We start from the raw sequence: 17,988 nt of genomic DNA, 5'->3' as shown, positions 1-17,988 counted from the left end.
AAATCTGGGGGGAAATGATTGGAATGTAGTGAAGGATAAAATAGGATGAATGTGAATGGTTGATAGCTGGCACGAACTTGGGGAGTCAAAGTGTCTCCTTCCATACTGTATCTCTTTATGGCTCTATACCATTTCATTGTCTCTTCATTCTGTGCCTAAAACTTAGACTCAATCTCTCAGAGGTGTCCAAAATATGAAATTTGACAGACAATTTGAATGCGGCAAGCTCCACCGAATACATAAAGCTCCACATAAAACAAATCCTCAGCAGCTAGGTTGATGAAGTGGGGAACCACGATTCCAGATGTGTGAACAAAGAGATCAGGAACAGGCTGCTGCGAGGAGATGCACGCAAATAGGTGTCAGCCCTGGACAAGAGTCGACTCCATCATCATCATCATCATCATCATCATCATCTGGACAAGGACAACCGTGGCAGAAATGCAGGTTGGGGGATGGCATCATGACCCTTTGAAAGATGAGCTTTTGATTTTATAAAAGCGGAGGAGGAAATATTTACATTCAGAATACTCACGCTGTGAGTTGGTCCAGCATTCCTTGACCTCAGGCTTGCTGTATGTCTGCCCGCTCACCGTGGTGATTTTGATGGTGTACTTGCGTCCAGGCTGAAGATTAGCAACGCTCAGCGCATTCTCCTTCCCAATGGTACGATTAATCAATAGTCGGTCACCGTCAGATGCAGTAGCTGTGAAGTTGCTAAACCTGCCCTTTGGTTTGTTCCACTCCACCCCGATCGTGTATCCTGTCCTCCCAGCGCAGCGGAAGTCGGAAATAGTATCAGGAACTGAAAAATGCACGGAACAGACTGAGTGCAGTTCTCTCTCTGGTGACACAAACTGAAGTGAACTTTACACTGACCAGCAAGGCAGGGGGAGGCGCAAAGGCAGGTGCAGTTGAAATAAAACACAAAATAAAACTGAGGAAAAAAATATAACAGAAAGATAGAGACACAGGTAGAGTGGTGAGGATGGAGAGAGATCTGTCTCTTATTTCCCATTGAAAGTCTGGTAGGATGAGAGTTACCAGGAACTGAGAAACCCACAACACTTGGTGGTTTTGTTGTGTTCTGCCTTGTTCTGCTGAATATTATGGACATGCTATATTGGCACTGGAATGTGTGGTGATAAATATAGGCTGCCCCCAGCCCATCCTGAGGTGGGTTGGTTGTTAACGCAAAAGGCGCCTCTCACTGTAATGAGTAAACCTGAGTCTGAAATATGAAATCAGAACTCCAACCAGGCATGAACAAGCTGAACTCCGAGGTTGAAAAGACCATCAGAATGGCTTTGTGGATGGGGTATCACAGTATGATTAGACCGGGGGAACTGGGGGAGTGCCTGATGTGTGCTGAGCTTCCAATTGTACAACTACTTTAAGAAGCACAGAATTACTTGTGTGGGGATCACCACATTCATACAGGCACTATAGACTTTCTAAGTAGTGGCTGACCACTCCAATGATTGTACCTCAGTGAGCAGGTGTTCAACTAGAATCTTAGATGCTCCTGAAGACATTGGAGAAGCTTCGTTTTGAAGTTAAATTCATGAGCTTTGATATGGGGCATAATTCTCACACAGACTATCACATGTAACATTACTCAGAAAAAGTAGATTGCAGAGTGCGTCATTGACACATCAAACTCCAAATCCCAATCTTCAGCACATGTTACATATTTTCACCCTTGGATGGTGGAAGGGAAAAGGTAAATTTGATTCCTCCGTGGTATATTCTGAAATAAACTGGAAGTCGGGAGGACAACGTGCTTTGAACTTGGAGGGGACTGTTTTGGAAAGTACATGAGGACAGGTCCACAGCGATGTTTAGAGATAGTTGAGCGAAATCAAGTCTACAGCCATAACAGTGCAAGATGGTGAAAAACATGGTTTTCTGGGAAAGGCTAAGTCATTGTACCAGTGCAGGTACAGTGTAAGAGGTTTTGAAGGGTAAAAAAAGGGGCACCTTCTTGGTGTAAGGAGAAGGTTTGTCTTAGGTTGGATCACAGGGAGAGTCAGGCTATGTCGAGTCAGAGAGAGAGAGAGAGGGGGGGGAAGAGAGAGAGAGAGAGGGAGAGAGAGAGAGAGAGAGAGGAGAGAGGAGAGAGAGAGATATCTCGATCTGTGGCCCTCTGCAGATCGGCTTGGTTAGTGAAGAATAACCATAATTTTGATTTCTCTGCTGCTCCCACATAACAAATTTATTTATTTATTTCTGTATTGCATTTGTGCTAGTTCTAGTAAAGAGTTCACTTGAGGCCTTGAACATGTGTGTCGTCTCCTTTGCTTGCGAATACCCTGAGCTAAACCAGGAAAGAACACATAACAAATTTTAAAATAGTTTTCGTTTACAGGAGGTTATGACATTGTCCCAGGCCACCATGAAGAGAGCATTTTAAGAACTATATGTTGGCCAGGAATCAGTGTTGCAGTGATAGAGCAACTGGCCTGCATCCCCATGCGGCTCTCTCTGCCTTGTTTTCTTCTTTGTCATCCATCTCCCTCTGTCTCCCAGCTTCACCCTATCCTCACCTGCGTTCACCTGCCTATAACCCTTCACTGCTTCTCAGTCCACCAATCACCTACTGTCCCTCGTCTCCCCACTCCCATTTACACTGGCTACTTTGACAAATCCTTTCCTCCACAGATGCTGCTTGACCTGCTGAGTTCCTCGAGCAATTCGTTCTTTGGTTCACCAATTTGTGCTGTTTGCCACTTTCTCGGGGGAACTCAGTGTTCTTCCAGGAATGACAGGCTCCACCATCAGCTTGTTTTGGGGCCCAGGGATAAGTTTTTTCAACATGAATACTGTCTCATCTGGACTTGTGCATCTTGTTCGACTGTCACCACCAATGATATTAGAGTCTGTAAATTTGTATTTCTCTTAAAATCTACCCCTACACCCTGTCAGGAGAGATGGAAATCAGTAAGGCTGGTGAACAGGGCTCTGGTGAAGCTGTATAGGGCAATCCCCTGTACCATGGGTAGAAATGGATTACAGAAGCGTTGATGAACTCCAACCATACCATAAGACCATAAGATATAGGAGCAGAATTAGGCCATTTAACCTATCGAGTCTCCTCCGCCATTGCATCATGGCGGGTCCAATTTTCCTCTCAGCCCCAGTCTCCTGCCTTTTCCCCCTTATCCCTTCGTGTCCTGACTAATCAAAAATCTATCAACCTCTGCCTTAAATATACATAAAGACTTGGCCTCCACATTTGCCTGTGGCAACGAATTCTTCAGATACACCACCCTCTGGCTAAAGACATCCCTCCCCATCTCCATTTAAAAAGACACCCCTCTATTCTGAGAAAGTGTCCTCTGGTCTTAGACTCTGCCACCATAGGAAACATCTTCTCCTCATCCACTCTATCACGGCCTTTCACCATTCGATAGGTTTCAATTAGGTCACCCCTTATTCTTCTGAATTCCAGTGAATACAGGCCCACAGGCATCAAACGCTCATCATATGACAAGCTCTTCAATCCTGGAATCAGTCCTGGAGTACCACTGACTTCAGAGGACGATAGAGGTGGGAGGTCATCAATGGCCTATGCTCCATGGGGAGCTAAGGGCCCAAGTAGTAATTTTGGTTGCATAATTAATGGTTTTTTATACTCCTCCACTGTTACTTACTTGTGGTGTTTGTCAACATCACAGGGGCGCTCTGGGTGTTCTCGGGAGTGACTGACTCCACGGTTAGCTCGTATTGTTCCCCTGGAACCAGTCCCGTCACGTTGAACTCTGTACTGCCTGGATCTGTGACTGAAGATCTGCTAACACCAGTATTTAGATCTCTGTAGCTAGATCTGCTAGCAACTCTGGTAGCAGTGATATTGTAGGTATAGTCAGAGGCTCTTGAGTCATTTGGTGCTGTCCATTTTAATTCAAATGAGACCGCTGTCCTGTTGACCACAGAGAGATCAGTGACTGATGATGGATCTGTCAAGAGAATGGCAGAGAGAGGGTTAATTGGTGTGAGAAACCGCCCATGCAGTGGCCTCCAGTGCGAGGTGTGTGCTAGTCTTTAGCCTTTGGATGTGGGTTATCAGTGATTAAAGCCATACATTGAGGGGATCCAGGTATGAGAAATTCTTTAGAAAATTTCTGGCACTCACGTATCTGGAGATGTACACTCAGTGGCCATTTTATTAGGTACGCCTGGACACCAGCTCATTATTGGAATCCAATCAGCCAATCAAGTGGCAGCAACTCAATGCATAAAAGCATGCAGATGTGGTCAAGAGGTTCAGTTGTTGTTTAGACCAAACATCAGAATGGGGAAGAAATGTGATCGAAGTGACTTTGACTGGGGAATGATTGTTGATGCCAGACAGGGTGATTTGAATATCTCAGAATCTGCTGATCTCCTGGGATGTTCACGCACAACAGTCTCTAGAGTTTACAGGGAATGGTGCAAAAATAAAACATCCAGTGAGCGCAAGTTCTGTGGGTGAAAATGCTTTGTTAATGAGAGAGGTCAGAGGAGAATGGCCAGACTGGTTCAAGCTGACAGGAAGGCGACAGTAACTCAAATAACCACACATTACAAAAGTGGTGTGCAGAAGAGCATCGGAATGCACAACACATCGAACCTTGAAGTGGATGGGCTACAGCACAGAGGACCATGAACATACACTCAGTGGCCACTTTATTAGGCACAGGAGATATCCAATAAAGTGACCACAGAGGGTATATCATTTGTGGCTTAAGCAGAGTTTCCAGCTGCTTCTTAGGTAAAAGGTAAAAGGTAAAGGGTAAAGTTCCCTCCTGCATCTTGTTTGGCGCATCAGGTGGCAACCTTGCCATTTCGTTCGTGTCTGTTTTATGAGGCCGAGATGGTAGCTCGATGCTCAACTCAGCACGGATGGAAGGCGTGCAAAGAGCCGGTCAGATCTGAATCCACGACCACTCACCCCAAAGTCCAGTGCAGATGGCAGCACACCAGTGGCCAGCTGACTTCTTTAAAAGCTTTACAAAAACAGGAAAAAATCAGCAGATGTTGGAAATCCAAAGCAACACACACAAAATGCTGGAGGAACTCAGCAGGTGAGGCAGCTGCTTTGGAAAAGAGTAAACAGTTGACGTTTTGGGTTGAGGCCTTTCTACAGGATTTATGAAGGGTCTTGGCCTGAAACATCGAATGCTTACTCTTTTCCATAGAAGCTACCTGGCCTGCTCAGTTCCTTCAGCATTCTGTATGTGCTTCTTTAAAAGCTTGGTGACAACTTTTACACTGAGAAGCACATTCATTGAACAGCAAAAACAGTTTTCCTCTTTTCATCCTGTTAGCTCCTCTTGATTTTTTTAAAAAACAAACTATGGCTGCAGGAAATGCAACAGTAGTCTCTGCATCAGCGGAGACAGATGCATTGATTACAAAAACATCAACACAGTCCCCCAATGCTATAGAGAAAACCTTTCACTCTCTTCTGAGCTAATCTGCGTGCACGTCCAGTCTGCCTCTGACTGCTTCTGTCTGTGTTCATGGTTGGTCAATATGTTGCCTTCAGCATCATCAGCTGCTGCACTTTCAGTGTGTGGAGATTTAGTAATCGCTCCCATCAGAAAGCACTTTGCAGAGGCTCACTTTAATATGAAACAGTTACATATGAGAGTCTGCCCCTGAAAGCTTATCCATCTCGGTTCACTATTCATTCAGAAAATTATATTTTCGTTCAGATCTGTCAAAGCATTGCCGCGACCCTCACCCCAGCACCCAGGACATGCACTGAATCTCAGATGCCAATGAGCGGACGTACAGGAGCAAGATATACCAGCTGGTTGAGTGGTATCACAGCAACAACCTTGCTCTCAATGTCAGTAAGACCAAAGAGCTGATTGTGGACTTCGGAAAGGGGGAAAGGGTAAGATGACGGAACACAAACCAATCCTCATAGAGGGATCAGATTTGGAGAGAGTGAGCAATTTCAAGTTGCTGGGTGCTAATATCCCTGAGGAATTAACCTGGTCCCAACGTATCGATGCAGCTATAAAAAAGGCAAGGCAGTGGCTATATTTCATTAGGAGTTTGAGGAGATTTGGTTTGTCACTTAAAACACTTGAAAATTTCTGGAGGTGTGCTGTGGAAAGCATTCTGACTGGCTGCATCACCATCTGGTTTGGGGGCTGGGGAGGGGTCGCTACTACACAGGATTGACGTAAGCAGCAGAGAGTTGTAAACTTAGTCTGCTGTATCACGGGCACTAGCCTCCCTAGTATCCAGGACATCTTCAGGGAGCGATGCCTCAAAAAGACAACATTTATCATCAAGGACCCCATCACCCAGAACATGCCCTCTTTTCATTGCTACCATCAGGAAGGAGGTACAGGAGCCTGAAGACACATACTTAACGTTTCAGGAACAGTTTCTTCCCCTCCGCCATCAGATTTCTGAATGGACGTTGAACCCATCAATACTACCTCAGTATTTTTCTTTCCTTTATTTTTGCATTACTTATTTAATTTAGTTGATATAGAAAGTACTGTGGAAAAGACTTAGGTACGTATATATAATTAGGGTGCCTAAGACCTTTGCACAGTATTGTATTTGTCAATGTGAAGCAGAGAGTGAGTTTGTAAATGATGTTGGGAGTGGTGATGGAGGGATGTAGGACAGGTGGCAGAGAAGGAGTTCTGGGGCAGGGGAATGGCATGGGTGCAGGCAAACCCAGCACTGAGACACCAGGCAAGGTCATTCAATTCCATTCAATTGGTTTATTGATCATTACAGAATGCCTCGCTGGTGCTCCCCACTCCCTCTCCTCTCCCTTCCACTTTTCCCATCCATGATTCCCCTCTTCCTGCCCCCTCTCCACTCTCAGCGCACAATAGGGACCCATATAAGAATCAGATTTATCATCACTTAAATATGTCATGAAATGTGTTTTTTTTTGCGGCAGCAATACAGTGCAATACATAAAATTACTACAGTACTATGCAAAACTTTTAGGTATCCTAACTATATACGAGGGGTGATTGATAAGTTCGTGACCCAAGGTAGAAGAAGAAGCTCTCGTTACACGCACTTGCAATTCAACTCTTTGAATGCTTATGCAGAAAGTTTGAGGTTAACAACTTGTATGGTATTTCTGTTTCAGATAATTGAAAGTTACAAGTAAGCACTGTCTGAGAAAATGGACAACATCAGCCTTCATGCAGTCATCTGCTACCTTGGTCTCAAGGGCTTATCACCCAAGGAGATCCTTGAGAACAGGGTGGTAACACGAGGGGAGGGTGCCCCTTCTTACCGCATGGTGAAGAAGTGGGCTGCTGAATTCAAACGTGGCAGAGAGAGCCTGGAAGACGACCCCCGTCCTGGAAGGTCTGTCACCGTCACCACACAGACCATTGACAAGATCCATGACATGATCTGGACAGATCGATGAATAACACAGCAGTAAATTGCCACAGAGCTAGGTATCTCCCAGGAATGTGTCCATGCAGTTATCTACAACGAACTCCAAAATGACCAAGGTGTCAGCTCGCTGGGTCCCGAAACTCCTTGGGCCTGATGAGAAGCGGGTTCAGCACAACATGTCAAGGGACAATCTAGCCATTTTTGAGGCAGATCCCGAGAGATTTCTCCAGCAACTTGTAACCATGGATGAGACTTGGATCCACAGCTTCCAACCAGAGACGAAAGAACAATAGAAACAGTGGAAACACCCAGGACCTCCGGCTCCCAAGAAAGCCAAGTCAGTGACGTCCGCAGGCAAGGTGATGGCCTCCGTCTTCTGGGATGCAAAGGGAGTGCTGCTGGTGGACTACCTGGAAAAGGGTCACACTATTACAGGGGCCTACTATGCTGATCTCTTGAGACAACTACGGGAGAAAATCAAGAACATTCGGCGCGGGAAGCTGACAAGAGGAGTGCTCTTCCACCAGGACAACGCTCCATCCCACAAGTCCACCGTGGCGATGGCTGCCATCCAGGAATGCCGATTCAAACTCGTCGAACACCCGCCCGTTCACCTGATTTGGCACCCTCGGACTACTACCTGATCCCCAGGATGACGAAGGCACTCAGTGGTCGCCATTTTGACACTGATGATGACGTCATCGCTGCTGTGGACCACTTTCTGGAGGTCAAAGACGCCGACTTCCGCAAAGAAGGGATCCGTATGCTCCACGACCGCTGGACTAAGTGTGTACATGTAGGAGAGGACTATATTGAAAAATAAATGTGCTAGGGTTTCTAAAATTAACTCCTTCTACCTTAGGCCACGAAGGTATCAATCACCCCTCGTATATGTACCTGAGACTTATGCACAATACTGTAGATATATACCCAGTGACCCCAGTTTATGTCACTCATGTAGTGTCCAGACCATTGTAAAGTGTATTCTTCAGATCAAAAAATATATATAAAATTGTAATTTATATTTTTGTTATTAGTTATTGCAATGTACTGCTGCTGCATAACAACAAATTTCATGACCTATGCCGGTGATATTAAAGGGTAAGGTTTGCTTCAGTACTGACTGGTTCAGATGTAGGATCAGGTTCCGAGGCACTAACTCCTGTAGAATTACTTACTTGTGGTGTTTGTCACCTCCTCAGGAGAGCTCAGTGTGTCCTCCAGAGTTACCGACTGCACTGATAGATTGTACTGATCCCCAAGACCCAGGTCTCTCACTATGAACGTTGTCTCACCTTTTCCTGTCTTGTTGGTCCCAATTCGATTATTTGCATTAATGTAGAACACAAGAGCTCATGGACCGAAGACCAACTCCTGCAGAATACCACTAGTTACCGGCAGCCATTCAGAAGAGGCCCTCTTTACTTCCACACTTTGCCGTCCCTCAGACAGCCAATCTTCAGTCCATGTCAGTGCATTTCCTAAACTGCCATGGGCTCATCCTGTATCTTGTCATTGAGACACTGGAGCAGGTACTGACTTTTATAGAATTACTTACTTGTGGTGTCTGTCACATTCTCAGGAGAGCTCAGTGTGTCCTCTGGAGTTACTGACTCCACCGATAGTTTGTATTGGTCTCCAGGATGCAGGTCTGTCACTGTGAAATTTGTCTCGCCTTTTTTTGTGTTGTTGATCCAACTGTGATTATCCATCACATTAGTGACTGTAATTCTGTAGGTATAGTCAGAGGCTCTTCTATCAGATGGCTCTATCCATTCAATTTTTAATGAAATTGTTGTCCTCTCTACTGCATTAAGTTCAGTGACTGATGATGCATCTGTCAAGAGAAAACACAAGGGATGGTTAATTAGTGCGAGTCGAGTGGGTCCAGGCTCAAATCCGGCCATCTCCTTGCACACTTCCCATCTGTGCTAGGTTGAGTATCAAACTAACAACTCAGCCTCATAGAAAACAGACAAAAATGCTAAATAAATGGCAAGGTTGTCACCCAATGCAATCCACAAGGGGCGGAAGGGAACAACAAGAAAAAATGGCTGTCTTGTAACTCAACCTGATACAAGAGTAAGGAGAATTAAATAGTTGTTACTCTGGATCCAACACAGCAGAAAAAACCATAAGGTAACGAACACAATAAGAATATTAAAAACATAATAATAATGGAACTGTTGTTGACTGAGACAGTGGAGCAGGTATTGACCCTTACAGAATTACTTACTTGTGGTGTTTTTCACATTCTTAGGAGAGCTCAGTGTGCCCTCTGGAGTTACTGACTCCACCGATAGTTTGTATTGGTCTCCAGGATGCAGGTCTGTCACTGTGAAATTTGTCTCGCCTTTTTTTGTGTTGTTGATCCACTTGTCATTATTCATCACATTAGTGACTGTAACTTTGTAGGTATAGTCAGAGGCTCTTCTATCAGTTGGCTTTGTCCATTGAATTGTCAATGAATTTGTGGTCCTGTTTACCACAGACAGTCCAGTGACTGATGATGGATCTGTTAGGAGAAAAGACAAGGGATGGTTAATTAGTGTGAGACATCCTCATCATGATTGCTGTGGGATATTGTGATCTTTTCAAGGTGAGTGCTATTCTTTGGCTCTGTGTATGGATAGGCGGTGATCTCACAGTCAGGCAGAAATATCTGACATCATCTAGCATAAACTTGATTAAAATCTGCATTAATATTAGTGGATGTTAAACTAAGAGATCGCCATTCTAAAACTTAACCCACCTTTCCCAATATTCTTCATTTCATTCTCAAAAATAAAATTAAATTTCTGTTGTCAAATGTGCAAGTAAGTTGCAAAGTGTTCTAATACTCTGCTTGCTGAAGTTCAGCCAAACTCCATTTCTCAAAATCTAAGCATTTCTCATCACTCCATACTGTTCAATCACAGACCACCACAACTAGTAACAAGAGAAATCTGCATATGCTGGAAATCCAGAGCAGCACACACAAAATGCTGGAGGAACTCAGCAGGTCAGGCAGCATCTGTGGAGAGGAATAAGCAGTTGACATTTCAGGCCAAGACCCTTCCTCAGGACTGTGAAGGAAGGGGGAAAATGCCGGAAAAGTAATTTAGGGAAGGGGAAGGAGCTGGCTGGAAGGTGATAGGTGATGCCAGGTGGATGGGAAAGGTAAGGGACTGGAGAAGAAGGAATCTGAAGGGAGATGAGAGTGGACCATGGGAGAAAGAGAAAGTATTAGGGACTTAGGGGGAAGTGATAGGTAGGTGAGGGTAATGGCATGGTCAGAGTGGGGAATAGAGGAAGAGGGTAATGGGGGTGGGTAGTTTTTCTACGGGAAGGAGAAATCAATATTCATGCCTCCAGGTTAGAGGCTACCCAGACGGAATACAACGTTTGCTCCTCCATGCTAAGGGAGGCCTCGTCACGGCACAAGAGGAGGGCATGGGCATGGACTGACATGTCAGAACTGGAATGTCAATGGGAATTAAAATTTTTGGCCACTGGGAAGTTCGGTTTGTGGCAGATAAAGTGGTCCCCACAATTAGTTTTCATCTTTTCGTACCTCTAGTTCTTTTTGGTATTGAAACAAAATTGAAGAAAAGGGAAATGAAGCTATAGCCCATCAGCATCTAAGAAGGATGGATAGTGTACTAAACCATCACTTGAACTGCCAAACTGCCATTCTGATTTCTCTGCTGCTCCCACATAACACATTTATTTATTTATTTCTGTATTGGATTTGTGCTAGTTCTAGTAAAGAGTTCTCCTGTGGCCTTGAACATGTGTGTCGTCTCCTTCGCTTGCGAATACTCTGAGCTAAACCAGGAAAGAACACATAACAAATTTTAAAATAGTTTTCGTTTACAGGTAATTATGACATTGTCCCAGGCCACCATGAAGAGAGCATTTTAAGAACTATATCTTGGCCAGGAATCAGTGTTGCAGTGATACAGCAACTGGCCTGCATCCCCATGCGGCTCTCTCTGCCTTGTTTACTTCTTTGTCATCCATCTCCCTCTGTCTCCCAGCTTCACCCTATCCTCACCTGAGTTCACCTGCCTATAACCCTTCACTGCTTCTCAGTCCACCAATCACCTACTGTCCCTCGTCTCCCCACTCCCATTTACACTGGCTACTTTGACAAATCCTTTCCTCCACAGATGCTGCTTGACCTGCTGAGTTCCTCAAGCAATTCGTTCTTTGGTTCACCAGTTTGTGCTGTTTGCCACTTTCTCGGGGGAACTCAGTGTTCTTCCAGGAATGACAGGCTCCACCATCAGCTTGTTTTGGGGCCCAGAGATAAGTTTTTTCAACATGAGTACTGTCTCACCTGGACTTGTGCATCTTGTTCGACTGTCACCGCCAATGATATTAGAGTCTGTAAATTTGTATTTCTCTTAAAATCTAACCCTACACCCCCATCAGGAGAGGTGGAAATGAGTAAGGCTGGTGAACAGGGCTCTGGTGAAGCTGTATAGGGAAATCCCCTGTACCGTGGGTAGAAATGGATTACAGAAGCATTGATGAACTCTAACCATACCATAAGACCATAAGATATAGGAGCAGAATTAGGCCATTTAACCTATCGAGTCTCCTCCGCCATTGCATCATGGCTGGTCCAACTTTCCTCTCAGCCCCAATCTGCTGCCTTTTCCCCCTTATCCCTTCGTGTCCTGACTAATCAAGAATCTATCAACCTCTGCCTTAAATATACATAAAGACTTGGCCTCCACGTTTGCCTGTGGCAATGAATTCTTCAGATACACCACCCTCTGGCTAAAGACATCCCTCCCCATCTCCATTTAAAAAGACACCCCTCTATTCTGAGAAAGTGTCCTCTGGTCTTAGACTCTGCCACCATAGGAAACATCTTCTCCTCATCCACTCTATCACGGCCTTTCACCATTCGATAGGTTTCAATTAGGTCACCCCTTATTCTTCTGAATTCCAGTGAATACAGGCCCACAGGCATCAAACGCTCATCATATGACAAGCTCTTCAATCCTGGAATCAGTCCTGGAGTACCATTGACTTCAGAGACGATAGAGGTGGGAGGTCATCAATGGCCTATGCTCTATGGGGAGCTAAGGGCCCAAGTAGTAATTTTGGTTGCATAATTAATAGTTTTTTATACTCCTCCACTGTTACTTACTTGTGGTGTTTGTCACCTCCTCAGGAGAGCTCAGTGTATCCTCCAGAGTTTCCGACTGCACTGATAGATTGTACTGATCCCCAAGATCTAGGTCTCTCACTATGAACGTTGTCTCACCTTTTCCTGTCTTGTTGGTCCCAATGCGATTATTTGCATTAATGTAGAACACGAGAGCCAATGGACCCAACACCAAGTCCTGCAGGACACCACTAGTTACCAGCAGCCATGCAGAAGAGGCCCCCTTTATTTCCACTCTTTACCGTCCCTCAGACAGCCAATCTTCAGTCCATGTCAGTGCATTTCCTAAACTGCCATGGGCTCATCCTGTATCTTGTCATTGAGACAGTGTAGCAGGTACTGACTTTTATAGAATTACTTACTTGTGGTGTTTGTCACCATCACAGGGGCGCTCAGGGTGTTCTCGGGAGTGACTGACTTCACGGTTAGCTCGTATTGTTCCCCTGGAACCAGTCCCGTCACGTTGAACTCTGTACTGCCTGGATCTGTGACTGAAGATGTGCTAACACCAGTATTTAGATCTCTGTAGCTAGATCTGCTAGCAACTCTGGTAGCAGTGATATTGTAGGTATAGTCAGAGGCTCTTGAGTCATTTGGTGCTGTCCATTTTAATTCAAATGAGACCGTTGTACTGTTGACCACAGAGAGATTAGTGACTGATGATGGATCTGTCAAGAGAATGGCAGAGAGAGGGTTAATTGGTGTGAGAAACCGCCCATGCAGTGGGCTCCAGTGCGAGGTATGTGCTAGTCTTTAGCCTTTGGATGTGGGTTATCAGTGACTAAAGCCATACATTGAGGGGATCCAGGTATGAGAAATTCTTTAGAAAATTTCTGGCACTCACTTATCTGGAGATGTACGCTCAGTGGCCATTTTATTAGGTACGCCTGTACACCAGCTCATTATTGGAATCCAATCAGCCAATCAAGTGGCAGCAACTCAATGCATAAAAGCATGCAGATGTGGTCAAGAGGTTCAGTTGTTGTTTAGACCAAACATCAGAATGGGGAAGAAATGTGATCGAAGTGACTTTGACTGGGGAATGATTGTTGATGCCAGACAGGGTGATTTGAGTATCTCAGAATCTGTTGATCTCCTGATCTCCTGGGATGTTCATGCACAACAGTCTCTAGAGTTTACAGGGAATGGTGCAAAAATAAAACATCCAGTGAGCGCAAGTTCTGTGGGTGAAAATGCCTTGTTAATGGGAGAGGTCAGAGGAGAATGGCCAGACTGGTTCAAGCTGACAGGAAGGCGACAGTAACTCAAATAACCACATGTTACAAAAGTGGTGTGCAGAAGAGCATCGGAATGCACAACACATCGAACCTTGAAGTGGATGGGCTACAGCACAGAGGACCATGAACATACACTCAGTGGCCACTTTATTAGGCACAGGAGATATCCAATAAAGTGACCACAGAGGGTATATCATTTGTGGCTTAAGCAGAGTTTCCAGCGGCTTCTTAGGTAAAAGGTAAAAGGTAAAGTTCCCTCCTGCATCTTGTTTGGTGCATCAGGTGGCAACCTTGTCAATTTGTTTGCATTTGTCTGTTTTATGAGGCCGAGTTGGTAGCTCGATGCTCAACTCAGCACGGATGGAAGGCGTGCAAAGAGCCGGTCAGATCTGAATCCAGGACCACTCACCCCAAAGTCCAGTGCAGATGGCAGCACACCAGTGGCCAGCTGACTTCTTTAAAAACTTTACAAAAACAGGAAAAAAACAGCAGATGTTTGAAATCCAAAGCAACACACACAAAATGCTGGAGGAACTCAGCAGGTGAGGCAGCTGCTTTGGAAAAGAGTAAACAGTTGACGTTTTGGGTTGAGGCCTTTCTACAGGATTTATGAAGGGTCTTGGCCTGAAACATCGAATGCTTACTCTTTTCCATAGAAGCTACCTGGCCTGCTCAGTTCCTTCAGCATTCTGTATGTGTTTCTTTAAAAGCTTGGTGACAACTTTTACACTGAGAAGCACATTCATTGAACAGCAAAAACATTTTTCCTCTTTTCATCCTGTTAGCTCCTCTTGATTTTTTAACAAAAACAAACTTTGGCTGCAGGAAATGCAACAGCAGTCCCTGCATCAGCGGAGACAGATGCATTGATTACAAAAACATCAACACAGTCCCCCAATGCTATAGAGAAAACCTTTCACTCTCTTCTGAGCTAATCTGCGTGCACGTCCAGTCTGCCTCTGACTGCTTCTGTCTGTGTTCATGGTTGGTCAATATGTTGCCTTCAACATCATCAGCTGCTGCACTTTCAGTGTGTGGAGATTTAGTAATCGCTCCCATCAGAAAGCACTTTGCAGAGGCTCACTTTAATATGAAACAGTTACACATGAGAGTCTGACCCCAAAATCTTATCCATCTCAGTTCACTATTCATGCAGAAAATTAAGGGAAAATCATATTTTCGTTCAGATATGTCAAAACATTGCCGCGATCCTCACCCCAGCACCCAGGACGTGCACTGAATCTCAGATGGCAATGAGAGGACGTACAGGAGTGAGATATACCAGCTAGTTGAGTGGTATCACAGCAACAACCTTGCACTCAATGTCAGTAAGACCAAAGAGCTGATTGTGGACTTCGGAAAGGGGGAAAGGGTAAGATGAGGGAACACAAACCAATCCTCATAGAGGGATCAGATTTGGAGAGAGTGAGCAATTTCAAGTCGCTGGGTGCTAATATCCCTGAGGAATTAACCTGGTCCCAACGTATCGATGCAGCTATAAAAAAGGCAAGGCAGTGGCTATATTTCATTAGGAGTTTGAGGAGATTTGGTTTGTCACTTAAAACACTTGAAAATTTCTGGAGGTGTGCTGTGGAAAGCATTCTGACTGGCTGCATCACCATCTGGTTTGGGGGCCGGGGAGGGGTCGCTACTACACAGGATTGAAGTAAGCAGCAGAGAGTTGTAAACTTAGTCTGCTGTATCACGGGCACTAGCCTCCCTAGTATCCAGGACATCTTCAGGGAGCGATGCCTCAAAAAGACAACATTTATCATCAAGGACCCCATCACCCAGAACATGCCCTCTTCTCATTGCTACCATCAGGAAGGAGGTACAGGAGCCTGAAGACACATACTTAACGTTTCAGGAACAGTTTCTTCCCCTCCGCCATCAGATTTCTGAATGGACGTTGAACCCATCAATACTACCTCAGTATTTTTCTTTCCTTTATTTTTGCATTACTTATTTAATTTAGTTGATATAGAAAGTACTGTGGAAAAGACTTAGGTACGTATATATAACTAGGGTGCCTAAGACCTTTGCACAGTATTGTATTTGTCAATGTGAAGCAGAGAGTGAGTTTGTAAATGATGTTGGGAGTGGTGATGGAGGGATGTAGGACAGGTGGCAGAGAAGGAGTTCTGGGGCAGGGGAATGGCATGGGTGCAGGCAAACCCAGCACTGAGACACCAGGCAAGGTCATTCAATTCCATTCAATTGGTTTATTGATCATTACAGAATGCCTCGCTGGTGCTCCCCACTCCCTCCCCTCTCCCTTCCACTTTTCCCATCCATGATTCCCCTCTTCCTGCCCCCTCTCCACTCTCAGCGCATAATAGGGACCCATATAAGAATCAGATTTATCATCACTTAAATATGTCACGAAATGTGTTTTTTTTTGCGGCAGCAATACAGTGCAATACATAAAATTACTACAGTACTATGCAAAACTTCTAGGTATCCTAACTATATACGAGGGGTGATTGATACGTTCGTGATCCAAGGTAGAAGAAGAAGCTCTCGTTACACGCACTTGCAATTCAACGCTTTGAGTGATTATGCAGAAATTTTGAAGTTAATAACTTTTATGGTATTTCTGTTTCAGATAATTGAAAGTTGCAAGTAAGCACTGTCTGAGAAAATGGACAACATCGGCCTTCATACAGTCATCTGCTACCTGGGTCTCAAGGGCTTATCACCCAAGGAGATCCTTGAGGACAGGGTGGTAACACGAGGGGAGGGTGCCCCTTCTTACCGCATGGTGAAGAAGTGGGCTGCTGAATTCAAACATGGCAGAGAGAGCCTGGAAGACGACCCCCATCCTGGAAGATCTGTCACCATCACCACACAGACCATTGACAAGATCCATGACATGATCTTGACAGATCGATGAATAACACAGCGGTAAATTGCCACAGAGTTGGGTATCTCCCAGGAATGTGTCCATGCAGTTATCTACAACGAACTCCAAAATGACCAAGGTGTCAGCTCGCTGGGTCCCGAAACTCCTTGGGCCTGATGAGAAGCGGATTCAGCACAACATGTCAAGGGACAATCTAGCCATTTTTGAGGCAGATCCCGAGAGATTCCTCCAGCAACTTGTAACCATGGATGAGACTTGGATCCACCGCTTCCAACCAGAGACGAAAGAACAATAGAAACAGTGGAAACACCCAGGACCTCCGGCTCCCAAGAAAGCCAAGTCAGTGACGTCCGCAGGCAAGGTGATGGCCTCCGTCTTCTGGGATGCAAAGGGAGTGCTGCTGGTGGACTACCTGGAAAAGGGTCACACTATTACAGGGGCCTACTATGCTGATCTCTTGAGACAACTACGGGAGAAAATCAAGAACATTTGGCGTGGGAAGCTGACAAGAGGAGTGCTCTTCCACCAGGACAACGCTCCAGCCCACAAGTCCACAGTGACGATGGCTGCCATCCAGGAATGCCGATTCAAACTCGTCGAACACCCGCCCGTTCACCTGATTTGGCACCCTCGGACTACTACCTGATCCCCAGGATGACGAAGGCACTCAGTGGTCGCCATTTTGACACTGATGATGACGTCATCGCTGCTGTGGACCACTTTCTGGAGGTCAAAGACGCCGACTTCCGCAAAGAAGGGATCCGTATGCTCCACGACCGCTGGACTAAGTGTGTACATGTAGGAGAGGACTATATTGAAAAATAAATGTGCTAGGGTTTCTAAAATTAACTCCTTCTACCTTAGGCCACGAAGGTATCAATCACCCCTCGTATATGTACCTGAGACTTATGCACAATACTGTAGATATATACCCAGTGACCCCAGTTTATGTCACTCATGTAGTGTTCAGAGCATTGTAAAGTGTATTCTTCAGATCAAAAAATATATATAAAATTGTAATTTATATTTTTATTTATTGCAATGTACTGCTGCTGCATAACAACAAATTTCATGACCTATGCCGGTGATATTAAATGGTAAGGTTTGCTCCAGTACTGACTGGTTCAGATGTGGGATCAGGTTCCGAGGCACTAACTCCTGTAGAATTACTTACTTGTGGTGTTTGTCACCTCCTCAGGAGAGCTCAGTGTGTCCTCCAGAGTTACCGACTGCACTGATAGATTGTACTGTTCCCCAAGACCCAGGTCTCTCACTATGAACGTTGTCTCACCTTTTCCTATCTTGTTGGTCCCAATTCGATTATTTGCATTAATGTAGAACACGAGAGC

General features: G+C 45.0%; 1 protein-coding gene across 3 annotated transcripts in view; it reads right to left on the bottom strand.

Moving 5' to 3' along the window:
- Window positions 1-17,988, bottom strand: part of LOC134354118 (receptor-type tyrosine-protein phosphatase H-like) — a 127,906-nt gene that overhangs the window by 39,753 nt on the left and 70,165 nt on the right. For 2 of the 3 annotated variants that reach the window (XM_063062900.1, XM_063062901.1), the window contains 5 exons: window positions 12,901-13,206; window positions 9,614-9,892; window positions 8,936-9,214; window positions 3,654-3,959; window positions 536-805 (listed from right to left, as the gene is read on the bottom strand). In XM_063062900.1, the coding sequence (XP_062918970.1) occupies window positions 536-805; window positions 3,654-3,959; window positions 8,936-9,214; window positions 9,614-9,892; window positions 12,901-13,206 (1,440 nt within the window). The remainder of the gene's footprint in view (window positions 1-535; window positions 806-3,653; window positions 3,960-8,935; window positions 9,215-9,613; window positions 9,893-12,900; window positions 13,207-17,988) is intronic. The other variant, XM_063062902.1, reaches the window with a different exon arrangement.

Source organism: Mobula hypostoma, chromosome 11, assembly GCF_963921235.1.
Source record: "Mobula hypostoma chromosome 11, sMobHyp1.1, whole genome shotgun sequence".
Lineage (NCBI taxonomy): Eukaryota > Metazoa > Chordata > Chondrichthyes > Myliobatiformes > Myliobatidae > Mobula > Mobula hypostoma.
Note: the sequence above shows the minus strand (reverse complement) of the source record. Positions and strands in the feature narration are given on the sequence as shown.